The sequence below is a fragment of the Uranotaenia lowii genome, chromosome 2 (genome assembly GCF_029784155.1).
Source record: "Uranotaenia lowii strain MFRU-FL chromosome 2, ASM2978415v1, whole genome shotgun sequence".
NCBI classification, from domain to species: domain Eukaryota; kingdom Metazoa; phylum Arthropoda; class Insecta; order Diptera; family Culicidae; genus Uranotaenia; species Uranotaenia lowii.
This window is the reverse complement of record NC_073692.1, coordinates 313,053,437-313,079,230: the sequence shown is the minus strand read 5'-3', so window position 1 is coordinate 313,079,230 and position 25,794 is coordinate 313,053,437. Positions and strand designations below refer to the sequence as shown.

The following is a 25,794-nucleotide window of genomic DNA, read 5'->3' as shown; positions in this document are numbered from 1 at the left end:
AAACGTTATAAAATGCATTTACATTTTTTTGTCGAAAGTTGAAAATCGGTCACTGTAGGGGAATAATGAGAATCTCTCCTGAGGCAGTATAAGCAACATTTATCGTGGCACGATGAGCATTTTCTGCTGTAGAATCTAACAGCGTATTAAACTCGATGAAAATCACTCAATTATAGAGCTATGTGGAGCTACAGTTCGACTATTTTCATCTAACGAGTTGGCTTAGTGGTACCTAAGGTGTTGGAGAGATCACTCAGAGAACTCGAGTTCGAATCTTGGTCTATGCGAGTTTTTTAATGTTCACCGCTTATGATCGATGCATTTTGCTCTAAACCAGAGTGGTTTTTAAAGTAACACATTATGGAGTAATAAAGGCCGGCAAACACCAAAATTTGGCATCCTATATCTCAGAAACCAGTGGACCAAATCCTAAAAATTTAGCAACTTTTAGTTACTAAAATTTTCGTGATTAATTTTGTAGAACTATGTTCAATTATTATATTCAGAATATTTGAGTTATGCCTCTAAGAGCACACTTGCGGCAAGTGAAAAAACGAGATATCTCGTATATTTATGGTCCGCAATGTGTTAAAATTCTCATTTACACAAAAAACGTAGATTTGAAATGACAACGAGTAAGTTCAATGCCCAAAAATTAAGTTACAGAACTAAACTTCAAATTACAGACAGGTTGAAGACTGAAACTTCATTCATTTCACGGAGCTGCAAAGGTAGTTTTTGTATCTGTTCCACGAACACCAACAGTTTTTTTATTGTCGCAGATATTGTTTCGATCTATGTGCAAATTTCGTTAGTTTATTGGGTTATTTATACTTTAAAATATTAATTTTGGATGACAATACATATAAATCTTTAAAATGTTTTTATTTCTAAAAAAATGAACTTAAAAACTTTTGAATAAATCCTGTGTTAAAAGGCGTTATCCGTCGTTACAGAATTCTGACTTTGAGGCAAGAGAATATTTATTTTCAGTTCTGTTTTGACCATTTTTAGTTCAATCGATTCAAAAATTTAATAGTGCCATTTGTTATCGAAAAATTATTCGGTTATAAATATAAATTGTCAAAATTTGATTATCAGATACTATTTTAAAGTTTAAGTGCTGACTTTAAAGTTTAATGTTGCTTAATTTTGAACAGGAGCTTTTTAAGATTATATGTTTCATAAATATGAAGTAGAAATTTTTGATTTCAAAGCATTATGCGTTATGTCACCGACCTAAAAGTAATTTAATTGTATTTTAGTAATGGCATATAAAATATTTTGATAACCAAAATTGAAGATTTTTGTTTTGTTTCCAAAACAAACTGATTATTTTCAAGTTTATCCCTGAGAAAAAAGGAAAATTTTCAAGTTTCAGTATTTATTCTGAAAATTATATTAACTTGAATGAAATTTGAGTCTAGTCTTACAACAACATATTTAATGCCAAAAGCTCATGGATTTTCAACTATCGATAGTCATAATTTTGTTTTAAAGATGCAAAAAAATCGTTCAGGGGGGCGTTGAGCTCGAAAATTCATAAAAAAGGGCGGTGAGTGAAATAAGTTTGAAAACCACTGCTCTAAACGGTGAGTCGTATCAGCCATCAATATACTCGAAATCCAGTAAAAAGTTGAATTGAGGTGATAGAAAATCTGGTGATAGAAAATCTGAGAAATTGCTAATAGATAAAACGTTCGAAAAACATCTTTAAAATGTTTTAAATGAACGAATTGTAAAAAAACATCAATAAAAATTCGTCAAAATTTTGTATGTATTTTGTATGTATTGTATTTTTTTTAAATACAAAATTTGTCAATTTGTCTCAACTTTCCTATCCAATTTTTCAAAATTTATCTTCGATGACTAACACAATTTTGACGGTTCATTGATTGAAAAGTAGGAGTTTACTTTAAAAATATCTTTTAAAATTCGTCAATAATTCTGTGTTAGATTTTTATGACATCTTTATATTAATATAGAGGCGTTTTCTTTGTAACACCATCACGTGTAAACGGACGTTCGGAATGAAGTGAAATGCTATATCCGAGAGTTTTCCGGGTTAGAGATGGTGTGTACAATAGTTTCGAGAATCTCACCTTCTATGGAAGGGTTGCTCCCATACAAAACCAACTCGAAATGGGACACAACTCGAACGATTTTAAGATGATTTTCATCAAAATTGATTCACGAGCACGGAGAAGTTAAAGACGTGTAGAAGTTAAATTTTTTCTAATGATTTGTTAAGTAAATGGTAAAACGAAATTTAGCAGTCAGCCATTAAAAAAAAACTGGATTTATTAAAAAAAACGTTTTACCTATCTGCTCCGGATTATATTTTATCAACAGATCCAAACATCAGTATGGTTATCCCGGGCACGTGTTATAGCCTCGATTTTCATAGCTTTAATAAACTTTTTGGCTGCCACAACATTCGCAAAACTTTGAATATAAAGTAACTTCTTATAAAAACTATGGCATCGAGTTGAGTTGAAACCACTTACAACTGCCAAATCAATAAATTCGCCTCGCAGTATCCGTTAAGCTAACTTTTTACGGTCGCCATGGGAGTTCCGTCAAGTGCTAGATTCTGAAGCGACCAGCGTAAGTAAAAAATATTCTACGGCACACTGTAGAATCGTAAAAACAGCTAGCTGATGCAGTGACGCGTTACTTCTTACTCTCTCTCCGGTGGGTATGTTTGTGCGCAGCTTCCCATTAATACTGTTCTGTGGCGTGGTGGCAGTAAAATCCAGCGTGCGCAGCAACGTACGCAATACCTAATAATCGCGAAGCACACCTTCAAAGAAAGCTATCAACAACAGAAGAGAACGGGAACTCCTGAAAAAAAAACACTCCCATAAACGATTTGATGTCGAAGCTTCGCATCCGTCGATGGCTGATGATTAACTTTCCTCTGGTAGCTACCTTATAATTGCAGCAGTTGAGTAAGCTCTAGTACCTACGCTTCAAAAGGAAGGGCGTGGGTGTGAGCTAGAGTGCATTGAATACGCTGAATACTTTTGAACTTAATTGATGTACTGGGTAGATTTGGTAGGTTTGTTTTGTTCTGCGCATGGTCTCGATTGATTGGAAGAGCAGATATTTTCCTGATCCTTTGAATCTTTCTATCAAAAAATAAAATAATATACCGTCAACTGGGGCAACATGCAACACTTTTCAACTTCAATGCCTTCTAAAATCTTAATGCTTACAGATAACCATGCCTCTTGTATATCAAAAGTTTTAAGGTTGATGGAACACCAAATTTACGTAGTCTGAAAAATTATTAGTTTTACCAGTAGTTTTTAAATTTACAAAAACACGGGATTTTCACCCTACTAAGAAAACGGGGAAAGTTGCAACAAACCCTGTAATTAATGAAAAATCAAATGAAAACGTTTCAAAATTTAAAGTTTTTGATACATTTGTGATGTCATAACGCATAAAGCATCAATTGCAGTAATTTTTGGTTTTGTTCGAATTGAATTATACATTTTTTCTGTCATAAATTTGTTTAAGAAAAAAATGTTAATCTGCTGCATACATTTAGGGGTAAAAAATACTACAAAATATTATTTTATTTGTTTTATTTGGTCGGCCATCAGACTACAAAATATTCTTTTAGCTTAAATCATGACAATAAATCTTAGGATGGATGAAATTTTAATGTTAACAAACGCATAATGCAAAACAATCATATCCCAGCATATGGAAACGCGATTTATGAGATTTAGTTCTGTTTTGCATTTTGTTGCATTTTGCCCCAGACAGCTAACTGAATTATTCAAATATTCATTTAAAAAAATTAGGTGATTGTACGAAAAATATTTTTACACCAACAGTGTAAGTATAGGATAATGAAAGCAATATAAAGTTTGTAGGTGATATCATTCATCCAATACGTCATACTAGGTAAAGTTTTTTAAGGCATCGAAAAATGTAAAAAATTGTACATTTGTTGCTCGATTTTTGAAATTTTTTATGAGAACAAAAAACTTTAAAAAACACTTTCACGATGTTAAAAACTATGTCATAATCAATTTGTTATCATTCAATGGTAACTTTATTACAGTATATTGAAATAAAATTGAATGAGTGTTGTGGTATACAAATGTTGCATCTAACCCTGCTTTTGCATGATGCCCCGTTTGACGGTACATACTATGTATTTTGTGAATCATAAGGCCAATGACATAGTGAGTGCGATGCGATGCGAATTGGCGGACAATTTACGGACGCAGCCTTCGCGAACTCGTGCGGCGGAACAAACTGACATTTGCTTCGCCGCGTTGAGTATGTAGGTCAGAGTGCCTCCAGTAGGGTGGGTGCATATTGAGGAAAAGTAGGCAAGGGGTACCAAAAGTTTCTCATTGGTGGGGGGTGGAGACGGTGCGCTTTTTGACAGCGAATTGTTCGCCTACCATGCTTACGATTACGATTGCCTGTCACAAGATGGACGATTCCGTGCATTGGTATAAGAACACACCTGAAGCTTTACCCGCCTTGATGTATAGGTTTAAGCGATTCACATACATTTTCATCAAATGTGGTTTACCGCATTGATTCGCATTCGCCGCATCGCATTCACTATGTCATCGTCCTAAGGCCGATGACATAGTGAGTGCGATGCGATGCGAATTGGCGGAAAATTTACGGACCGATGACATAGTGAATACGATGCGATGCGATTCGGTGAATGCGATTCAATGCGGTGAACCCCATTTGATGAAAATGTATGAGAATCGCTTAAACCTGACATACTCAACGCGGCGAAGGAGATGTCAATTTGTTCCGCCGCTCGAGTTCGCATAGGCTGCGTCCGTAAATTTTCCGCCAATTCGCATCGCATCGTACTCAGGCCGATGACATATGGCGTATTTTTTTTTTGATTCCGGATTTGGCTCTGGAACTGTCAGAATAAAAAAACGAGTTTCGGGTTTCGAGTAATTCCATACGTATAGGTGTGCGTGAGAACAAGCGCAATGTTTACATGCAGCTGTCATTTTGTTCTCCCTTCTGGATTTCTTCATTCGGTTCTTCACATCCGGATTGCCGTTTTTCGTGTCCGGATTGCACTGGACTGCAGATAGTACGATTTTGCTTGGCTAAGAGGTTCAAAATCGCGGCAATAATCATTTGCCCGTTCATTATTTCAACTGTTTTGTTTTCAGCCAAAAACAGCTGTTTAATGTTTTGACAACAACGTTGAGAGTATTGGTGAACTTCTCGCAAAACTGACTTTTTTCTCAGGGCGACTCCGTCCCTTTTTCGAGCGAACCTAGGTTGCCTCTCGAGCAATAAATGAGCACGATGACAGCAGTTAGAGCGAACCTAGGTTGCCTCTAGTTTGCCTCCAGGTGAAAAAAATACGGTAATAGTGAGTGCGATGCGATGCGAATTGGCGGAAAATTTACGGACGCAGCCTATGCGAACTCGAGCGGCGGAACAAATTGACATCTGATTCGCCGCGTTGAGTATGTCAGGTTTAAGCGATTCACATACATTTTCATCAAATCTGGTTCACCGCATTGAATCGCATTCACCGCATCGCATCGCATCGTATTCACTATGTCATCGTCCTCACTATGTCATCGGCCTAAGTCTCAATGCCATGATGGCTCTAGTATGGTGATCTCATATGCCAAATCGCCATTCCGCCATATTGAAAAAAGTTTTGACAGCTGGCTGTAGTGTTTACGAAAAAAGGGGTCCAGGGATGCCAGGTGTTAGAGATAAAAAATCAGATGGCAATAAAGTGTGTGTATGTGCACAAGCCAATCGTAAACGAAAGATCAAAAGATTTAAAACCGTAGTGGGGTTTAGTTTATTTTATTATATTTAAATTAAGTTTTCAGAAAAAAGCAATGATATGAGTATATTCAATGAAGTAATTTGTATTCTAAACACTTTTTTTTAATGAAATTACAATACAGTTCGTTCTATCCGTATGTTCCGAAAAAGAAAAACTTTTTATTGACCGTTATGATAGAAAGGATCTTAAAGGGTGGAACAAACAACCAAAACCCTAAACCGGATGTTGCTTGCTCCTTATTCTTGTTACCTTATAAAAAGTGCTATTTTGTTTCCCTTTAATCGAAAAGTGTTGGATGAAAATAAAATTAAATCGGTTCTGCTAAAGGAAAGCTATAAATTTTGCTATTGATAATTTTCATGATTGAATGATAAACGATTTTATGATTCGAAATTTTATTTTCAAATAACTGTTGCATCATGTAAATACTGCTTAAGCCTTTTTTAATATTAACATATTCAGTTAATCTACCTTCACCACCACCCACGAGCAGCGCTGAGCTGGAGCTTTGCTGCACTTGAGGATGACTAGCAATTGGACAGCATCACCTGCAGAATCCTTCAGGGGCTCAATCCATTCCGGACAATCAACAGTCTGCAGTGGATCGAACTGATTCCCCAACCCACTCATCGTCATGTTGCTCAGGCGCTCAACGCTTCAGCTCATCGGTTCCCTCATTCAAAAGTGCCAAAACCTTCATCTGGTTTTCCCAAATGCTACCCTTCAGAACTGGATTACTCGATTGGATCTTCTGGAGCAGCGCTGGCAACAGACGGGGGTCCTCCTGAAGCAGCTTTTTCATCTCGATGAAGATCGGATGTTCCTGCAGGAGGGCCAGCCGCTTCTCGGACGATGGAATGTAACGCCTCGCCATGTTACCATCCGATTCGATGACTTTCTGCTGCTTCTAGATAGCTCTTGAAAGAAACAAGTGTCGAATAAGCATAAATTTGTCAGAAGTAATGCAAAATTAGTGTTACTCACCGCTACCGACAAAGCTGGCACCGTCGTTTATAGGTCCAACCTCATCAGCTTTGCTTACCAGCCCGGAGCTCACGCGGAAGATTTTGTTTCGATTCTATGAATTATATTTGCAAAAATCAAGGCGAAATCTTTGTCTAAGCAATATATTGATGATTGGCAAAACTTCGTGTTTTACAAAAAATCAGAGCACCTGGCATCCCAGCCAGCCAGCCGAACAGCCAGCTGTCAAATTTCGGCTCCTCCTCCGCATCCAACCCTCGTCTACTTTTTGCCAAAGTGAGACCACCATATCTGGAGCCATCATGCTCAATGCTCGATTCCAATGTTTACATTGAAAGAGTGTGGATGCTCGTTTTTACAATTTGGATTTTTTGGCTATTTTAAACTGTTGTATTGTCATTATTATTAAGAAGAACTGTGATAATTTTAGCGATAAATTCACAAGTATACCTTCTGTGATAAATAAGTGACCGTACTAAGATGAGTGGCGAGGATGCTGCTCCAGACGGAGCAGCATCAGTACTTAACCTCAATCAACCGATACTAAATCCAGGACAAGAAAGGATGGAAGAAGACATGGAAACAACCAGCAGAGGAAAGGATCACGTTGACGCAGCAAGTAGAAAAACATTTAAAAACTACAATTACCAAAATGGGGATTGCCGTCCGTATCGCGTAATAGTAGAGAACACAGATGTAGAAAAACGAAAAGTTGTTAACAGATTACAAATAGGGATAATGCTACACCAAAATGGTTTTGACAAATGTATCGATGATATCAGGAAGACAGCTAGAAATAAAGTAACAGTGTACGTAGGAAATATTAAAGATGCCAATAGATTGGCAAATTGCCAGAATCTAAAACTACAGGGATTCAAATCTTACATTCCGAAACAATTCGTCACGGTGACAGGAGTTATTTCTGGTATACCACTTGAAATGAAAGACGAAGAAGTAAAACACTTTATCAAGGCCAAAGCAGAGATAGATTCCGTTTTTCGAATGCATCGCTATAAAGACAAGAAAAAGGAACCCACATATAAAATGGGTGTAGTTTTCCGTACTAATACTTTGCCAAATGACATCAGTATATATTCTGTGATACACAAAGTCCAACCGTACATTAGAAAACCGATAATCTGTTTTAAATGTCTTCGTTATAACCACTTGTCCAAAAATTGTAAAGCGTTGATTGAAAAATGTATGTCATGTGCTGTAGAACACTCGACAGAAAATTCTTGTAACGTTTTAAAATGTTTGTACTGTCCAAATTCTAATCATAAGACGACTGACAGAGTGTGTCCTAGATGGAAGAAAGAAAACGACTTACAGGCAATAATGGCTAAGAAATGCATGACTTACCAGGAGGCAAGGCAGTACTACGAGGTTCCAACTGAAAATATGTTTGACGTTTTGAGGACTACAGAGGATTTTCCAACAATTGCAGAATCATACTCCAGAGTTGCAGCTAGCGGGCGTAGTTTTCCACAACAACTCCAACCAAAGCGCAGTGAGTGGAATCCAAACGACAAGAGAAATAGATCTAAAAAAGAAAATAAAGAACCAAACAAACTTAATGTAGAAACAGATAGTGTACCAGGAGTGGCCAGTATTTTGGGATTAAATCAAAACGAATTCGCCAAAAAACGTAAAATGGAAGAAGAAAAAGAGGAAACAAGAGGCATAGGGATGTTCAATAAGTATAAAACAGGAGAGTTAGAGAGGTTTAAAAAGGAAATTGAGGAAACAATTAAAAAACAATCACAAGAAGAACTGAAACAAATAATTTCAACAATTAGCATGAAATTAGAAACTATTATGAAACCACATGGCACAAAAGGAGGAGAAATATCAGCTTGCATCTTGGGTGAATTAAATAAAATGCTAGGATCTGCAGGAGACAAATAATGTTCACCGGCGATTTCAAGGTGTTACAGGCAAATATTCAAAGTTTATTTCGAAACAAAAACGAACTAACACACGAACTGTATACCCAAAATTATGATGCAGCATTGCTTTCGGAAATCTGGGTCAAACCAGAACAGATTTCTACTTTACGATGGAATATTCAAGGCTACCATCGACATCTGGCACCCCGTGCTGACGGGTATGGAGGAGTAGCAATATTCTTGAAGGAGGAATTTAAATTTGACAACATTCAATTACAAACAACAGACGATTTTGAAACGCTCGGAATATTCATACCTAAATTAGATCTGGCACTAGTTGTCGTCTATGTGAACCCAAGAATATCAAACGATAATTTAGAAACAGCCATAACAACACTCTTTAACGAAACAGCTAGATTCGGTAAAGTAGTAGTAGGAGGTGACTTTAACAGCCATAATGTAATATGGGGATGCCAAGAGTCAAACGGTAAAGGGACAATTGTACATGATGCCATAATAGGAGCTAATTTATTACTATTGAACAATGGAGCTGTAACTTACATTCCTCCAGTTTCCAATCAAAGATCTAGTGCTATAGATTTAACATTGTGTTCTCTTAATTTATTTAATGTGGTTCAATGGAAAGTTGTTGATAAAAATTTCGGAGGAAGTGGACACCTATTTATTGAGATCTGTCTGGATTTAAGGATAAACCGTAAACAAAAATACTACTACGATAAACAAAAAATATCGGAGGAAATGGCACAGGTTGAGCACTGGGAATTCGAGGACTTGAAAGATCTGTCTAAACTTTCCCAAAATATAACTAAAAAACACAAAAAAATAAGCAAACATACACCAAAATATTACTGGAGCTCGGAGTTGTCACAGCTCTATGAACAAAAACAAAACGCACTACGTAGTTACAATCAATGCTGTAGTAGTGAAAACCTAGTTTTTTGGAAAAGATCTTCTGCTATTTTCTTGAAATCCAAACTTGAACACATTAAAAACAAAATGATAGAACTCTCCAGCTCCATTGATCCTAGAAATCCACATGAAAATTGGAAACTCGTTAGACGATTAAAATTCCTCCCTGTTACCAACCCTAAAAACAATTCTATAAACACCAGCAAGGATATGGCTTCACAATTTCTCACCTGCAACTTTGGCCCATCAAATTACAGAGAACCTCTCTCACCAGCAAACAATACAAGAACATCCATATTAACCTATCGACATTGGAAAAACTTCATAAGAAACAAATCCCCAACATCATCACCAGGTACAGACTATATAAACTATAATGCATTAAAAAATTTAGATCTACAATCAGTTACAAAAATAATAGAATTGCTAAACGGAATGTGGCAAAAAGCAACTCTAGACGATCACCTAAAGGAAATAAAAATTATCCCTATATTAAAGCCCAACAAACCACCAAATGAAATAAGTTCCAGCCGACCTATAGCGCTTTTACCAACCGTTGTAAAAATATTAAATGCAGCAGTATTAGTAGACATCCAACAAACGTGTGAAAAGAACAATGTCATCCCAGATTTATCTTTTGGTTTTCGCAAAGGTATGTCTACTGAGCATTGTATTACGTATGCAACAAACCTAATCAAAGCAGCACGAAGAGCCAACTATACCACAATTGGTGTCTTCTTTGATTTTTCAAATGCTTTTAACACAGTCGACATTGATAAATTATACAATATCATGATACAAAATGGTTTCAACGAAGATACATGCACATGGATCTACAACTTTTTAAACAACCGGAAAACCCTCATTCACACCGATCAAGGAATTGTCAGCCAAACTATTTGTACTGGAGTACCACAGGGCGATGTTATGTCACCTGTTTTATTCAATATTTACACAGCTTCTTTGCATAATACAAACCTCGACCCAGATATAACAACTTTACAGTTTGCAGATGATTTTTTAAAAATTGTCAAAGCAAAATCTTTAGAAAAGGCCATTAACAAGATGCAATCTGAAATAAACCGATTCATGGCAAAAGCTACGGAGTTAGGATTACGTCTTAATAGCTCAAAAACAAAGGCAATGCTATTTAAAGAAAGTGATAAACAACTCCACTTAAGAATGGGAGGAGAAACCCTTGAAACAGTGAGGAGCTACAAATATTTAGGTATAACACTTGATCAGGCACTCAGATACGGTATACATGTTAAAATGCTGAAACAAAATGTGTTGGACAGACAAAACATGCTAAAAATAATCAGTGGTATAAGATATGGTGGCACACCGAGAGTGATGATGCTGTACCATAGAGCTTTGTACGGGAATTATTTGAATTACGGCGCAGTAATCTATGGAGGAACAGCTAAGAAATATTGTGACATGTTAGAAGTAACGAATAGACAATGTCTGAGAATTGCTACAGGATGTACTAAAACTACACCAATTAACACATTAGCAGCAATAGCTGGAGAAGAACCGCTGACATTCAAACGCACTTATTTAGCAAAAAAACGTATTGCCTTGCATATCCATCGTAACGATCTAATTGCACAACAACTACACTCTTTAGATTTGGACAACGTTCAAAGTGAAGCAAAGTACACTTTTCTAGAAAGAATTTACATTAAAAACATACAAGAATTTCAAACGATATACACAGAAACAAAACCAGAAATAGAAATAAGAGTCGAGATAGAAGATCAAATGATTGGCTCAAGAATGAAAAAGAATGAAACATCTCCAATTGTTATGAAAAAACTGGCCCAAGAAATGATAAACAACCATTATAGTCACCGTGACCAATGGTACACTGATGCTTCTAAAAGTACGAACAAATGTGGCATTGGAATTTATGACGCTTCTTCCGATACAAAGATAAGCATTTCCTTAGTAAATAATGTTAACATTGCAACTGCAGAACTTTTAGCTATAAGAGTAGCTTTAGAACAAATACACAACGAAGAAGGAACTGGAGTTGTAATTTTCACCGATTCCCAGTCAGCCTGTAAAATTTTAAAAAGGGACATTATAAACAAAAAATTTGATCAAGTCACGCACGACATATGCTCACTAGCTACAACAAAAAATGTAAAAATCCAATGGATACCCTCACATGTCGGAATAGAGGGAAATGAACATGCAGACGTTCTAGCGAAACAAGGATTAGATGGACCAATATTACTCGAGAACAAACTGAGACTCGATGATGCATACATGAGATACAAATTAGAATCACTCGAATCCACGAATTTATGGTATAGGAACATGGTGCACAATGAAAGTAAAGGAATCAAATTTTATGAATTACAATCAAATTTCTCTACCAAACCCTGGTATTGGGATATCGAACTAAGCAACATTCAAATTCGCACTTTGAATCGTTTACTAAGTGGCCATGACTATTCACCCTATTATTTAGGAGTGATGAAAATTCGAGACACTAAGTTGTGCGAACTATGCAACACGAATTTTACCACCGAACATGCACTTCTCAAATGCATTCAATTCAATCATATAAGGAATCACTATGATTGGGATCGATATTCCAATCTGATCGAAATTATTCAAAATTTTGAAGTAACAAAACTAAAGGAAATCCTCAGTTTCCTAGAGAAAGCTCGCATGAAAATTTAGAAAAACAGAAAGTTTGATCGAAAATTATGGAAAAAAGGAGCATCCCTACGAAAAAACGAAAATCAACATATAAACAAGTAGTGGTGATATAGAGTATAAAACTCTCTGCCAATCAAACAGATCCATACATACATACATACATGCTCAATGCTCAAAAGAATAAAAAAATAAGCATACATATATTTAGGCGTAAATAATTTGTATCGTGCTGTCTGCATTCTACTTTGTTATGACTTCGGATTGATTGTGTATTCATAGGAGAGTTTTGATTGATCCGAACTCTATTGTAACAAGAGAAGAACATGTTCCAGTATGATAGTTTACACCAGTGTTCAAAATTTTCACAGTCAAAGCTCAATCTTCACTCAACTGACAGCATCCTCTCTGTCAAAGCTTTGAAATAGCTTTCATATTTGTATCTTTCAAAGTAAAGGAGCTTTTTACAGTATTCATTTCCTGTCAAAATCCTTTCAAATTAATTTGAAAGCCGCGCCAGTCATATTCAATTGAAGATGATTGATGTTCTTGTTCATGAATATTTTTGCAGGTCCTTGATGAAAATTTTCGCTTCCTGAATATTTTTTGTCTTTCATATTCAGAATAAATAGGCACTACGAAATGTTTTATATGATAGCTGTAATCGAAATTGCGTAGTCCGAGGACATAATTTGAAGATCATTATTTTTCAAAACGAAAGATAACCAAAAATTGGTTTAGTGTTTTTTTTTTGTTTATATTTTGAATTTTTATGAAATATAACTAGAATTGGAAAGATAAACGAATGTGTATGCCAAAACAATCCATAATTCCAAGAAAATCACTGAAAACTACACACATCAAAACAATCTTGTGTGCAATAGAATTTGCATACACCGCATCATGTTTTTTCCTTGAGAGCATAGGAGATGAAAGCTCAAATCTGAAGAAAAAAGCTTAAATCTGCCAAAAAAGGGGAAATCTGAGGGGAAATCGGAGAGATGTGCTCCACACGGTTTGTATAACATTGCCGGGAAGTGTTTACACTGCCGCCCCGCCGCACGCAGTAGTGTTTGTTGTTGCTGCTGCATTCAAGCGTTCCTTGTCATCGAAAATTGAAAGGCGATTTCCAGCTTTCATTCCTATTGGACTGAAAGCCGGGCTAGTATTCGTTCAATTGGAAAAGACTGACAGCAATAATGGCTTCATGTGAGCTTGAAAGTCGAAAAGCTGCCTCGTGACAGGAATAAGTGTTGCGCGACTTTGAGCTTGTGCTGCGTTCGGATTTCAATGATTGAAACGAATATTTGTGACACTGGTTTACACAAAAGAATAGTAATTTAACAAGTGACTTTTTTTATTGTTAAATAAAGAAGAATGTAAACACCTTACCTACCGGTTTTAACTTAAATTAGCAGTACTTATGTTCGGTTTTGGAAATTCTATGTTAAAATTTTTCTCATACATCCATTGCCACCCCAACGGTGATATTTCAATCTATATTAGTGATCCGAAACTTAAAAATAGAAGCTCAAATCAAAATGCTAAAGATTGAAATTGAATTCGAATTTTGCAAATTTTTGTTTCTGTTGTTTCTGGCAAGCTGCACTCATTAAAAAAAAAAAGTCAAGTTATCGAATTTTCAACATATTGTTTAAACGGTTATTTCGAAAAATTCGTATGTTTTTAGATAAAATTCTTAATTAATTTTATGGTTTCCATTTAAAAACTTTCCAGTTATGGGACTAACACGTTTGATAACTAAACTTTTAAAATTGTACGATTCACTGATGATTAAAGCCTTCATTACTTCAGTTCCATTGGATAGGACGTCCATTTCTCAGCCGGTCGATGTTGGCAATTCCAAGAGTTTTGATAAGACTAGAAGAGTTTATAAAAGAAAATGAATCATTTAATTAAATTTGAGCAAACGTCATGCCTACATTCGTTTCACATTCGGATAGTAGCACCCGAGGTAGAAGATAAAATTCATAGGCCGCGTCCCAGCCCAACTCATGGGAAGCTTGTTGGCCAACGATACAGCATAGAGCTCTGCACAGCGCTTACTCGTCAGTCGTTTGTCATCGGCATTAACTGGTTTGTTGTATTTCTGAATGAGTAAACAGGGATTATAAAAAGGAGTTTTGTCTGAGTCATTCATCAAACAAGTGTTGCTGATCGTTACCTCTCCCGCTTTACTGGTGAAACATTCCTGCAGGAAGTTTGTGGCCGTTGGCCCCGGACAGAAGATGGTCACATCCACGTTGAAGGCCTCGTTTTGGAGTGTCTCAAAGTAACCCTTAAAAAACATAAAAATTAGACATTTGTTGACAATTATGAACTGTAACGAGGTAACTCACGTGAAGTGCGTGCTTAGCTGCAGTATATGTAGCCGAGTTTGGAAAAGCTACCAATCCAGTGACACTGCTCGTGACAGCAATGTGCCCACGAATGGAATTCTGGACAAAATAGTTGAGCGCGATTCGAGACAAATTTATGACGGCAAACACATCAAGCTCAAACAGCTCCCGGTCGACCTTAAGCTGAATTGTATTCCAATCGGCTCGCTGGGAACGACCCGCGTTATTGACCACAATGTCCAGAGTATGAAAATGCTCGATCACCCTATCGAAGTAGCGTTCATGTTTGTCAATGTCCAGCATGTCCATCGGCATGACAAGAACATCTTCGGAACTGAGCGCTCCATTTGATGCTTCCAGGCATTCTTGTTTCACTTTCAGTAGATCGGGCTCTTTACGAGAGGAAAGACACAGACGAACTCCGTGCTTCGCTAGAAGTAGAGCGAGGTCACGACCGATACCGCTGGAGGCTCCCGTGATCCATACAACCTTCCCACGTAACGAATCTGGGAAAAAAGATCGTTAGAAAAATGATTTATATCATTGATTTTTAAAACCGATAACACCGTACCAATTGATCTTCCAAATTTCGACAACAGATACAGCTCGAGATCGCAATCGAGATAGCTAAAAACTAAAAACTGCACTAGATAGTAAATAAACACCAGTATTCCAACGACCGAGAAAAACCACAGTGTCATTTCGTTATTTATTTGAATCAACTGCAAGTAATGAGTTCGGGGCGCTTATCTTGTACTTGAAGCATGCACTACACAGTTTGTACTGACAATGATGGCTCACATAGAACGCAAAGGATTAGACGAAGGAGTTTTGAATTGCGATTAAACGACCACTAGCGTGGCTCGAATTTTAATTTTTTATTTTGTTAGAGGACATTTTCAAAGTAAAATTTCATTAAAAAGCTTATGTTAATTCAATATAATTACAATAATTTATTTTCGGAAGCACCATAAGCAAGTCACTCAGGCCCTCGTTCATTGGTTTGTCGAAATGTACTTTACTCATCGAAAGGTTATTTGGTTAACTCTTGATTTTTTTTTAAAATAACGAACATACTTATTTTAAAACTTAATTATGTTGCTTCGAGGAATATGCTTTGTACACATATGACAAAAAGTGAAACTCAGGAATTTAGCTTACATCTATCATTCTCAATTTTATGTGCGCTGAAAGTGTGCGTTTCAAAGCTCAATAACATCAAAAGCATTTAACAACTACACGGTGTGCCAAAATACGTTATTAAAAATAAAAAATGACCACCAAAACGGCACTCGACATTCGAAAGATATAGTATTCAGGCATCTATCCTGAAAATTTGGAAATGTTTCATCGGGCTTTTTTGAAATTAGAGCGATTTTAAATTTTTAAGTCAATTTGCATTAGATTTCCAATGGGGTTTTTCGACCTTATGTTCTATGACTGTGGATTTTTCTGACTACACATATTTTATGAAAATCACCCAGTTCAATGACTTTATAGAAAATTTCATGCCCGACAACTTTGTGGAAGACTGGAAAAAGATTTGAGTTTATCCTGAAAAGTTATTGGCAATTTTCTAAAACTTTATTAGACTGATTGAAATTTTTCCATGTTTCTTAAGTTTTTTTTTAATTCCGCTTCACTTAAAAGCAAATATCTTTCCAGGCGTAGTTTGAATCTTCAACCATTTTTGTCGTGCTTAAAATGTGCTTAGTCGAACAAGGCAAATGGCGTAATATTGGCTTCAAAATAGTCATTTTTGATTACCTTCTTGGATTCAACAATAAAAATAAACGATATTTTTTATTTAAAATTAAAAATCAACACAGATGGCCACTGTTATAGTCCACTACAGCATTTTAGAGATTATCATAGTACAACTTCGATGTATCGGGGGTTTTATATCGTTTCCACGTTTCTGAAAAATCATGATGAACACTCTACGAAGCTTGCTCTCCGAATACACCCAGCGGTTTTTCGGTGTATTCGCAAAAATCCTTTACATGGAATCGTAGAATGTGGAATTTGGAAGAGTTTGGCAGTTTAGAATTCTCCCACACTGTAGAAGACTCATCAATGAGTAATGTGTACTCGGAATCTAAGTTATCCTTAAAGCATGCTTTGTAAATCTCCTGGAACAGCTTCAGTGCCTGCGATTTCGGTATTTTTACAGTTTTAAGTGTTTTTTTTTATTTATCTATTTTGCTTACCTTTAAATGTTCTTGCACATCAAAATGACCTTCAAGCACATCTGAGGAATCCATTAGATTATGGCAAGCTTTCCCTGCAAAACCAAACGTTTGTTGGAGATGCCTCACTCCTGCCTTTGCAATTCACAATTCTGCTAGCTCTGGGTTCGTAGCTGCAACTTCCTTAAACAAGGCCTTCACGATTCCGAGGGTTAAGTGCAAAGACTGTGGGGGAGCGGCAGTTAATATTAGCTAATCGTCAGATCCTTTGATCGTCAGATTTACAGTTGGCTTCTTTCCATTGCAGTGCGTTTTTCTTGATTGTCCCCAAAGTCCTCAAGTTTCCGTTACGTGTGTTACGGACGTTCTGAAGAATGAGCCATTATGCCCGTTATAATATTTATGACATTTAAATCTCCTGCAACATTTCCATCGATGTCTTGCATGCAACTGTAGCGCGTTCCAAATTGGAGCAATATTCTCATGTTTTTCTTTCAGTTTTAGGGCAAGAGCAAGAATCAAAAGCCTAATAGTTGATTAAATAATTTGACGTTATTATACTATAAACCTAATTTTCATAACTATTTCAACACCGCCATCTTTGAAACGATCAGCTTTGGACTGCTGTCCCAGTGAAATCACCGACAAAGTAATTTTAAAAGAACCACCTCCACCGTCCATTCCAAATTTTAAAATTAGTTCTTCATCAGTCATATTTCACGAGTCTCGAATCTTTTGAATAATTTCTTCTGTGAGCTCGTATGATGACTATTACCCATAGATTTATACACATTTGTGCTGAAAATTCTATCCCAAACAACTTTATCGAAGACCCAAAAATGATTCAAACTACGCCTGGAAATATATTCGCTTTTTAGTGAAGCGGAATTGAAAAAAAAATTACGAAACATGGACACATTTCAATCAGTCAAATATAGTTTTAGAAAATTGCCACTAACTTTTCAGGATCAACTCAAATCTTTTTCCAGTCTTCCACAAAGTTGTCGGGCATGAAATTTTCTATAAATTCATTGAACTGGGTGATTTTCATAAAATATGTGTAGTCAGAAAAATCCACGGTCATAGAACATAAGGTTGAAAAACCCCATTGGAAATCTAATGCAAATTGACTTAAAAATTTAAAATCGCTCTAATTTCAAAAAAGCCCGATGAAACATTTCCAAATTTTCAGGATAGATGCCTGAATACTGTATCTTTCGAATGTCGAGTACCGTTTTGGTGGTCATTTTTTATTTTTAATAACGTATTTTGGCACACCGTGACTAATTATTCATCAAATTTAAGTGATTTTCCGCCGAAGAGATCTCGAGTAGGTATAGACAATTGATTATAGTGATGTGATAGGTAAGCGGTTTTAAAATGTATTTTTTTTATGAAAATAAATTCATAGTTTCGCCCCTACTAAATATATTCAATTTTTTTTCTTTTAATTTTAAAATTTATTTGTCAAACGCGTCAGATAATTGAAAAAATCTTCATTATTGAAACTATTTGATCACAATTATCCCGTGATTAGTGCATTTAAATAGTGTTCTCGTTCTCAAATTTGAGACTGGGTGCCAAAAAGGAGTCAAACCTTACAACATGGTACAACAGTACTTAGAAGCTTGGAACTCCTGAACTATTTCGAATTGAATCTCAAAATTTACCCATTTTTTTGCACACAGAAAAAATTGAAAAAATTCAGTGGAATTTTTCATAATATAAAATTTTGATTTGACATGTGTATCGGGAAAGTCATCCATAAACATGAAATATGTTCTATTTATTTTTTAGGAACACGTAACCAATACTAAGCTATCTACATTTGGTTTAATTTTCATAACTATCATTGAAGTTAAGCAAAAAAAAAAAAAATTTTAAATACTTACGTTCCAGAGTTTCAAGTTTTGAATAATAAGCATTTGATGGAAATTCGATGTTTTTAAAACAAAATTTTTAAAATATAATTTTGGTTATGATGTGATTGTGGTTCGGAGCATCTTTAAAGTTTAATATAATCTGTTATCCCAAGGCCCTTCAATTTCCCCAAAATTAAAAACCATTGCAATGGTATGAAATAACCAAAAACAATCGGAAAAATGGCCGATTATGTTATGGAAAGTAACACAAAGCAACAATATTTACTTTTTTTCGAGTTGCAATGAATTTAAGAGCTTATTTTCACAAATAAATATGATTTTAATGCAATCTGTTTTTTTGTTCTATTAGCTTTCATTTTCTAGATAACTCTTGAAAATAGGTAAAAATTCATTTGATAAATTTGTGCACTTTTTTGGCAAACTATAGAACATTTAAAAGATTTTGAAAGCAATTTTTTAATTCAATCAACAACTTTTTAAAAGACCTCGTATTATTTTGTCATTTGAGAAAAAAGATACACTAGTTTTGTTTTAGTCAATTTTTCCCAATCCTGCAAAACTACAGAATTTTAAAAATGATTTAAGCCAATTTGGATCTTTGATAGTTTTTTTAAGCATAAGTCGAATCGTGTCACTGTCTGCAACAAATTTATTAAATCAGTTAAAATCTTCAATACAATATCAATGACAAACACTCAAAGACTTTTTTGAATGATGTTTGAATAGTTGTAATCTTAGGTATTTCTTGTTCTAAAAATGGTAAGCTTTAATGTTTCAAGCGTATCTCTGAAACGAATAGCTAAGCAAGATCTGAATCCGTGATTGAATAAAGGAGACGGAAAATAAAAAAGGTAAAATTTACCGAGAAGCGAGGTGATTTCGAGGTAAATTCTAGAGTTTGTTTTGATTAGGTCGTATGAACCATTATAAACAGAATGGGGTTTTAGACTGCAAACGATTGTAAACAATGTAATCTATGTTTACTAAAAACATGGATTCATTTAGTCATTAATAAATTTCAACAAAACTAATAGAACTTTAGACGTATAATGACTTTCTCACTTTTTAGTGTAATTTGGTTTTAACGACTTTTAGCGTTGCGCTGAATTGCCGTGCATGCAAAAGGACCTAAACAACAGTTCGGCTGATTGGTTGTTCGGTACTCTTGCATTTTCGAAGGAAGTGCATGAAATTTTGTGAAAAAATGCTAGTAAATGAAATGAAAACCGGTTGTGAGAGTGTGTGAGCTGGCTTAGAAGAATGGATGGCTTAAAACTTTGCTGGGTAAGTGAGATAATATCATATTATGTGTTCATTTTTACTCGCCTACTACTTCATATATATATTTTTTACTACAACAGATACTCCCTGAACAATTTGTTAGCCTTGGACATGTTTACGCTGTACTTGCTGGATCAACTGAGACACAGGTGGTAGCTGATAGAGTCCTGTCTCATAGAAACATTTCGCCGAAGGACAGTCCAGCGCAGCACCGATTCAAGGAATCATTAAGCAGGCACTTCTACAACGTATTGGTGCTTCCGATTGTTCTACACGTTACTTCAAACAACTTCAAACGGGATAGCGAAGTTTTGGGCAAATTCAATCATTTATCAAGATTGAATTCAAAAGTTAGCAAAACGACGTACGCGCCAAACCATCAATGCAAAAGGTTGTAAGTACATGTTTACTTGTAACAACAATATTAATTCCCATATCGAATACACAGGCATATTCTTTATCCATTTTACGATTGGAAACCAAGTTTTCAGACAATTCTGAACAATAGTTTTAATACTAGAATAAGAAAGGTTTTGTGAAACTTTCCTCGCGATTTCCGAATTCCGATTTCGAAACTCGTTGTGTGGCTCATACGACTTAATCAAAACAAACTCTAGAATTTCAACCTTTTTTCATTCACCTAGCAAAAAGGTAAATTTTACTTTTTTTTAATTCACCTAGCAAAAAGGTAAATTTTACCTTTTTCGCATTCACATAGCTAAATTGTAAATAATACCGTTTTCGTATTCACTGAATTAAAAGGTAAATGCTGGTTGGTTCGTTTAATAAAAATAAAACAAAAACAAAATTCATTGGAAAATTGATTGTTATTTCAGATAAATAGGGACTTTTATCTTATATTTATTGTTTGAATGTATCATCGTGTTTAAAAAAAATGTAAGCAAAAATCACTAAGTTAAATTCTTTGTTAACCATTTACTATGGAAACCTTTTAAAAGAACGAAAGTTCATTAAAGTTTTCACTTAGTTTTGTCATCCAATAAATACCTTAGTTCATTTTAAAAAAGATCCTTTTTTCGCCAGGCTCGTGGCAATTCCGTTCGCGTTCTTCCAAACCACCGAGCTGATATCATTCAGTTAAGTTAAGTAAGGAAACACTAACCATTCTGTTCCGATTTTCACATATAGTGCAAGAAGCAAAACTTGTTCCTGAAGGACAAAACAGCTCAACCTCAATAAACGGGTTCGGCAAATAGTTACTTTTTTTCGAGATGAATTGAACCATTTTATTTAGCTCAATCCAGGTAGACTTCACCTCGCTACGAGGAAGTTTTACCATTATTGAATTCACCTTTTTTCTAGGTGAATTGTACTTCAAGTAAATTCAGGTGAACTTCACCTCGCTACGAGGTTTCACCTTTTTTCTCGGTGAATTGTACCTTTTTTTCAGATCGATCCAGGTAAACTTTAGCTCACTGTGAGGTGAGTTTCACCTCGAAAAGGTAGAAGTTACGTTCACCTTGCTATCTCGGTAAATTTTACCTTTTTATTATTTTCCGTGGGTAATAAACAGATTAAAAATCTGGTTTCAGTTTTTACTTAGGTTTATTAATTAATTTATTAGTTATCAAAGATCGATTATCGTAAAATTGATAAATTTTTAAAAAAATTCACACATGATATCACTAAATTACTTTCCCTAAAGTGATCGATAAAATCTGACGCAAACAGGGCGCCACAATCTTCTAAATTCAGTTATTAACCTTCCCATGCCGTTCGCAAAATATCCGTTTCGGGGAAATTTGAGTTGTAGTTTGATTTCGTTTTCCTGGCTGTAAATGTTAACCGATTTTGATGATATTATATTCATTGTGTAGGTAATTTGTTCTTATTACTCAAAATTTTAAAATAAAGTCGATATGTATTACCAAGTTATCGGAAACTGGTTCAGAAAGTAAAAAGTCCGAAAATTCAATTTTATTTTTAAAATGCTCATAACTTTTGACAGCTTTTCTGTATTTAAGTGTTTCATTGATGTTTGAAATTGTCAAGAATCCATCTATCCGACAATGTATAGATATGTTAGGGTCCAATGAAAGTTTTGACCGCTATCTCAGATCTTCCGGTAGATAAAAATCTAACTTTAAAAAAACGATATCCAATTTTTGCTTTGCTTAGCTGTATTTCATTTCCCAATGAACCGATTTTCAAAACTCAAATTTCAATTTTTTGACGTTAATTTGATCATTATTTTCATAGAACATACTTGGTCTGTCAAAATTCCTAGTTCTTCAGTATATTGGAATGATGATAAAGAGATTCTAAATGTGCGCTTCGGGTCATATTGACCCGAACGGCATGGGAAGGTTAAAACATGGGCAGCAACATTGATGTTCCCCTGTGAATGTGTCAAATATTGTAAAATTTTAAAATTTAAATTTAAATTGGATTACAATGGATAAGAAGAAGTAATTAAATTTTAAGTAATTTTGAAATTTGAAGATGGTTTTCCCCGAAGAAGGCTATCCTGAAAAAGATTTTCTCGAAGAAGGTTTTTTACGAAGAAGATTTTTCTCCGGAGAGAGTTTAATTTTTCATTCAATCAAAAGTATTAACTGAAAGATATGGGTGTCGTGATGTGCCTTCTTTTGCTGCAACGGATTGCCTGAACTCAGTGTTTGTGTTGATCCGCTTTCCATTGCGCTCAAGTTTACCGCTCATTATTTAATTCGGAGAACTTTCTCCGGGGAAAACCTTCTTCGGGAACCTTCTTCGGGGAACCTTCTTCGGGGAAACCTTCTTCTGGGAAAACTTCCTTGGGGAAAACTTCTTAGAGAAAACCTTCTTCGGGGAACCTTCTTCGGGGAACCTTCTTCGGGGAAACCTTCTTTGGGTAACCTTCTTCTGCGAACCTTCCTTGGGGAAACCTTCTTCGAGAAAACCTTCTTTGGGGAACCTTCTTTGGGGAACCTTCTTTGGGGAACCTTCTTCGGGGAAACCTACTTCGAGAACACCTTCTTTGGGGAGCCTTGTTTGGGGAACCTTCTTTGGGGAACCTTCTTCGGTGAACCTTTTTCAGGGAAACCTTCTTTGGGGAACTTTCTTCGAGAAAACCTTCTTCGAGGAACCTTCTCCGGGGAAACCTTCTTCGGGGAATCTTCTGCGGGAAAACTTTCTTCAAAAGTATGTGATGTTCCTCATACGAGTTCCGAATTTAGAAGGTTTAAGTTTAATTAATTGTAGCCAGTCACGGTAATCGTTTTGTAAAATTAAATTTTATCTAATCAAGGCTTTTATGTCTAATGAAGTTGATAAAGATTTACCTATGTTATTTTTTTTTTTCAAATAAAAGGTATAAACCAAGAAAAATATTCGATTCTGAGAACATGGTTATTTCAAATAGAGCTTGGCGGGTCACAAAAATACTGCTTCGGGCCAAATGCGACCGATATGAGGCGGTGAAAAATAGTTTACACACAAAGCTCTCCTTACTTTTTCCGTAGATTTACCAGTACCAAACAATGTTAAAATTTTTTTTGAGCTTAACTGATTTCAAGTATGAGAAAAATAGTTTGAACCTCATTCGCCTATCTGGGCAATAGAGAATATTGTTCTACAATTAAAAAGGTCTTCATTTAGAGTAGTCAAACGATTTCTGACCTTTCTGATGCTGTCATTATTTGATATTGTCGCTTATTCGCTAACCAAAAGCTCAGAGTTAAATAAGCAAATGAGATTTTCATCTATCTACAAATGTATTTTTGATAAGATTATTTGTAGAAATTTTTCATCTAAACACCGCACTGTGAATCTGTGATGTCCCGAGTTTTGGCGTTTCTAGAATGTCTTATTAAAGTTACAATCGTTACACGGAAATTTTACGTTTTGAACATTTTTGTTCTAATAACTTAAGGGGGGAGTAGGGTCTAACGGGTTAAAAAAAAACACCATTTTCACGATTTTTTTTTTAGAGCTATTGTTCAAACAAATGTATTAAAATTTTTTGCATTATATAAAAGAATTGTTAAAAGAACATTTAGTAATTTTTTCGTAGAAAAATATTGAAAAACGAGCCGGTGACGGAGCACTTTCGAGGATGCCTTTTAGAAAACAGAATTTGCGGTGGACCTGTATCTCAGCACAGAATCATCTGAAGTCAAAAAATCAGAGCAAAATATTTTTAATAGATGTTTTTCTGGACCCCAACGATTTTATTTAACTTAAAAATTTTTTTAATGAAATTTTTGTGGCTGTTTGAAGTAAAAACTACGATTTTTCACGAAAAATCCGCCATTTTGTATCTGTAAAATCTCCCCAAAGTAAAAAAAAAAGAAAATCGTTGGGGTTTGGTATTTTATATTTAGAAAATATGTTCCAAATTTGAAAAGAATCGGTGAAGTAGTTTTCAAATGACGATGTCCACTGACTTTAAAAATGTGCTTTCGAGGAAAACGCGTTTGTAGTTTCTGCTCTAAAAATGGTGCAGTATTAGATAAGAGGAGATAAAGGCCTATAATTTCTACAGTTTTGCTTCGATTGACTTGAAAATTTGACACAACATTCTTGAAATGTTTTACAATAAGAAAATAAACAAAAAATCGATTTTTTGAAAGTGCTAGACTCTACTCCCCCCTTAAATGTCTAAAAATTAAACGAAACAGTGATTCTAGAGAAATAACGGTTTCTGTTAATTTTTTTTTCAAAAATTACATCGCCTGAATCAAAAGTAACGTGAAATATTATTATTCGACTGTGGAATGAAAAATGCGAGAACTTTAGAAGATGTTTTTATTCAATTTTTACGATAGATCTTAGAACACTCTATAGCCACTCTAGTAAATATATGGCAATGCTGATAACATTGGCCCAGATTTGCAAGCAGGCAACGTAAAAAGGTGAATCTCATCGTGTAAATCGCGCGGATTAAATGATGAAACGTCATCCCGTTTGGTAACCTACACCAAATATTCTGGCAAAAATATTCCTTTTATTGAATCTTTGGAGATCTTTGAATAAAGTTAAGTTTTTCCCGGGATTCGGAAACCACCACTGGAAATGAATGGAATGTTTGTTGAATGAAATTCAACGGTTTTCCGGTACGAGTGTGATACCTAGATTGTGAAACGGTCAAATTAATTGCATAACCAAAGGCGTTTTAATAACTTAACAAATTATGTTCTATATAAGAGCTCCGTAAAACGCTTTCAGATGTTTAGCAACTTATGTTCTACGTTAAAGTTCCAGAACGCTTCAAAGCGTTTGCCAGGATAAAAGTTTACAAACCCAATGCTTAAAATGGTCTGATGCTTGCTTTAAATGTTTTTGAAAAGTTTTTACATATTTTTATACACCTAAAAGTTAATTGATGTATCTGACCTTATTTAAAAAAATATATTTCGGAATGTAATTCAATATTTCAGTGTTACCTGCATGGCTCATAACTTAACACTAAACGTACCGGAGGCGGTCAAATGACGGTTTTTGAACTTTAAACGATGATTACGCCTTATATAATTGTTTTTTCGCAAATTTAACGACAGGACTATTTTTGTTTTTGAAATGCAAGTATTTTCGCGTTTTTAAATTTTTTTAAAGTATTACGGTTTTCGAATAACGTATGTGGTATACCTATTCATACCGCGAGCGGTCAAATGACGGCAAACACCGTTTTCGCTAAAACTCCCTTGTTTCTCAACCGATTTCTACCAAATTTATAGTTTTGAAAAGCTTATAACTCGACTCAAATATGTTTCTCAGACAATTTTCAGCTATAATCAATAACTTTAAAGTTATTTACAGTACAAGAAAAATTTTATGAAAAAACATGCT

At 35.2% G+C, this 25,794-nt stretch overlaps 1 protein-coding gene across 1 annotated transcript; it reads right to left on the bottom strand.

The window, feature by feature from the left end:
* Nucleotides 1-13,612: 13,612 nt before the first annotated feature.
* Nucleotides 13,613-15,434, bottom strand: LOC129748645 (dehydrogenase/reductase SDR family member 7-like). The gene is made up of 5 exons (XM_055743313.1): nucleotides 15,223-15,434; nucleotides 14,652-15,157; nucleotides 14,477-14,590; nucleotides 14,235-14,401; nucleotides 13,613-14,172 (listed from the first exon to the last, which is right to left on the bottom strand). Exons 1-5 carry the CDS (start codon nucleotides 15,350-15,352, stop codon nucleotides 14,103-14,105), a joined length of 987 nt encoding a protein of 328 aa, XP_055599288.1. The 5' UTR covers nucleotides 15,353-15,434; the 3' UTR covers nucleotides 13,613-14,102.
* Nucleotides 15,435-25,794: the final 10,360 nt, after the last annotated feature.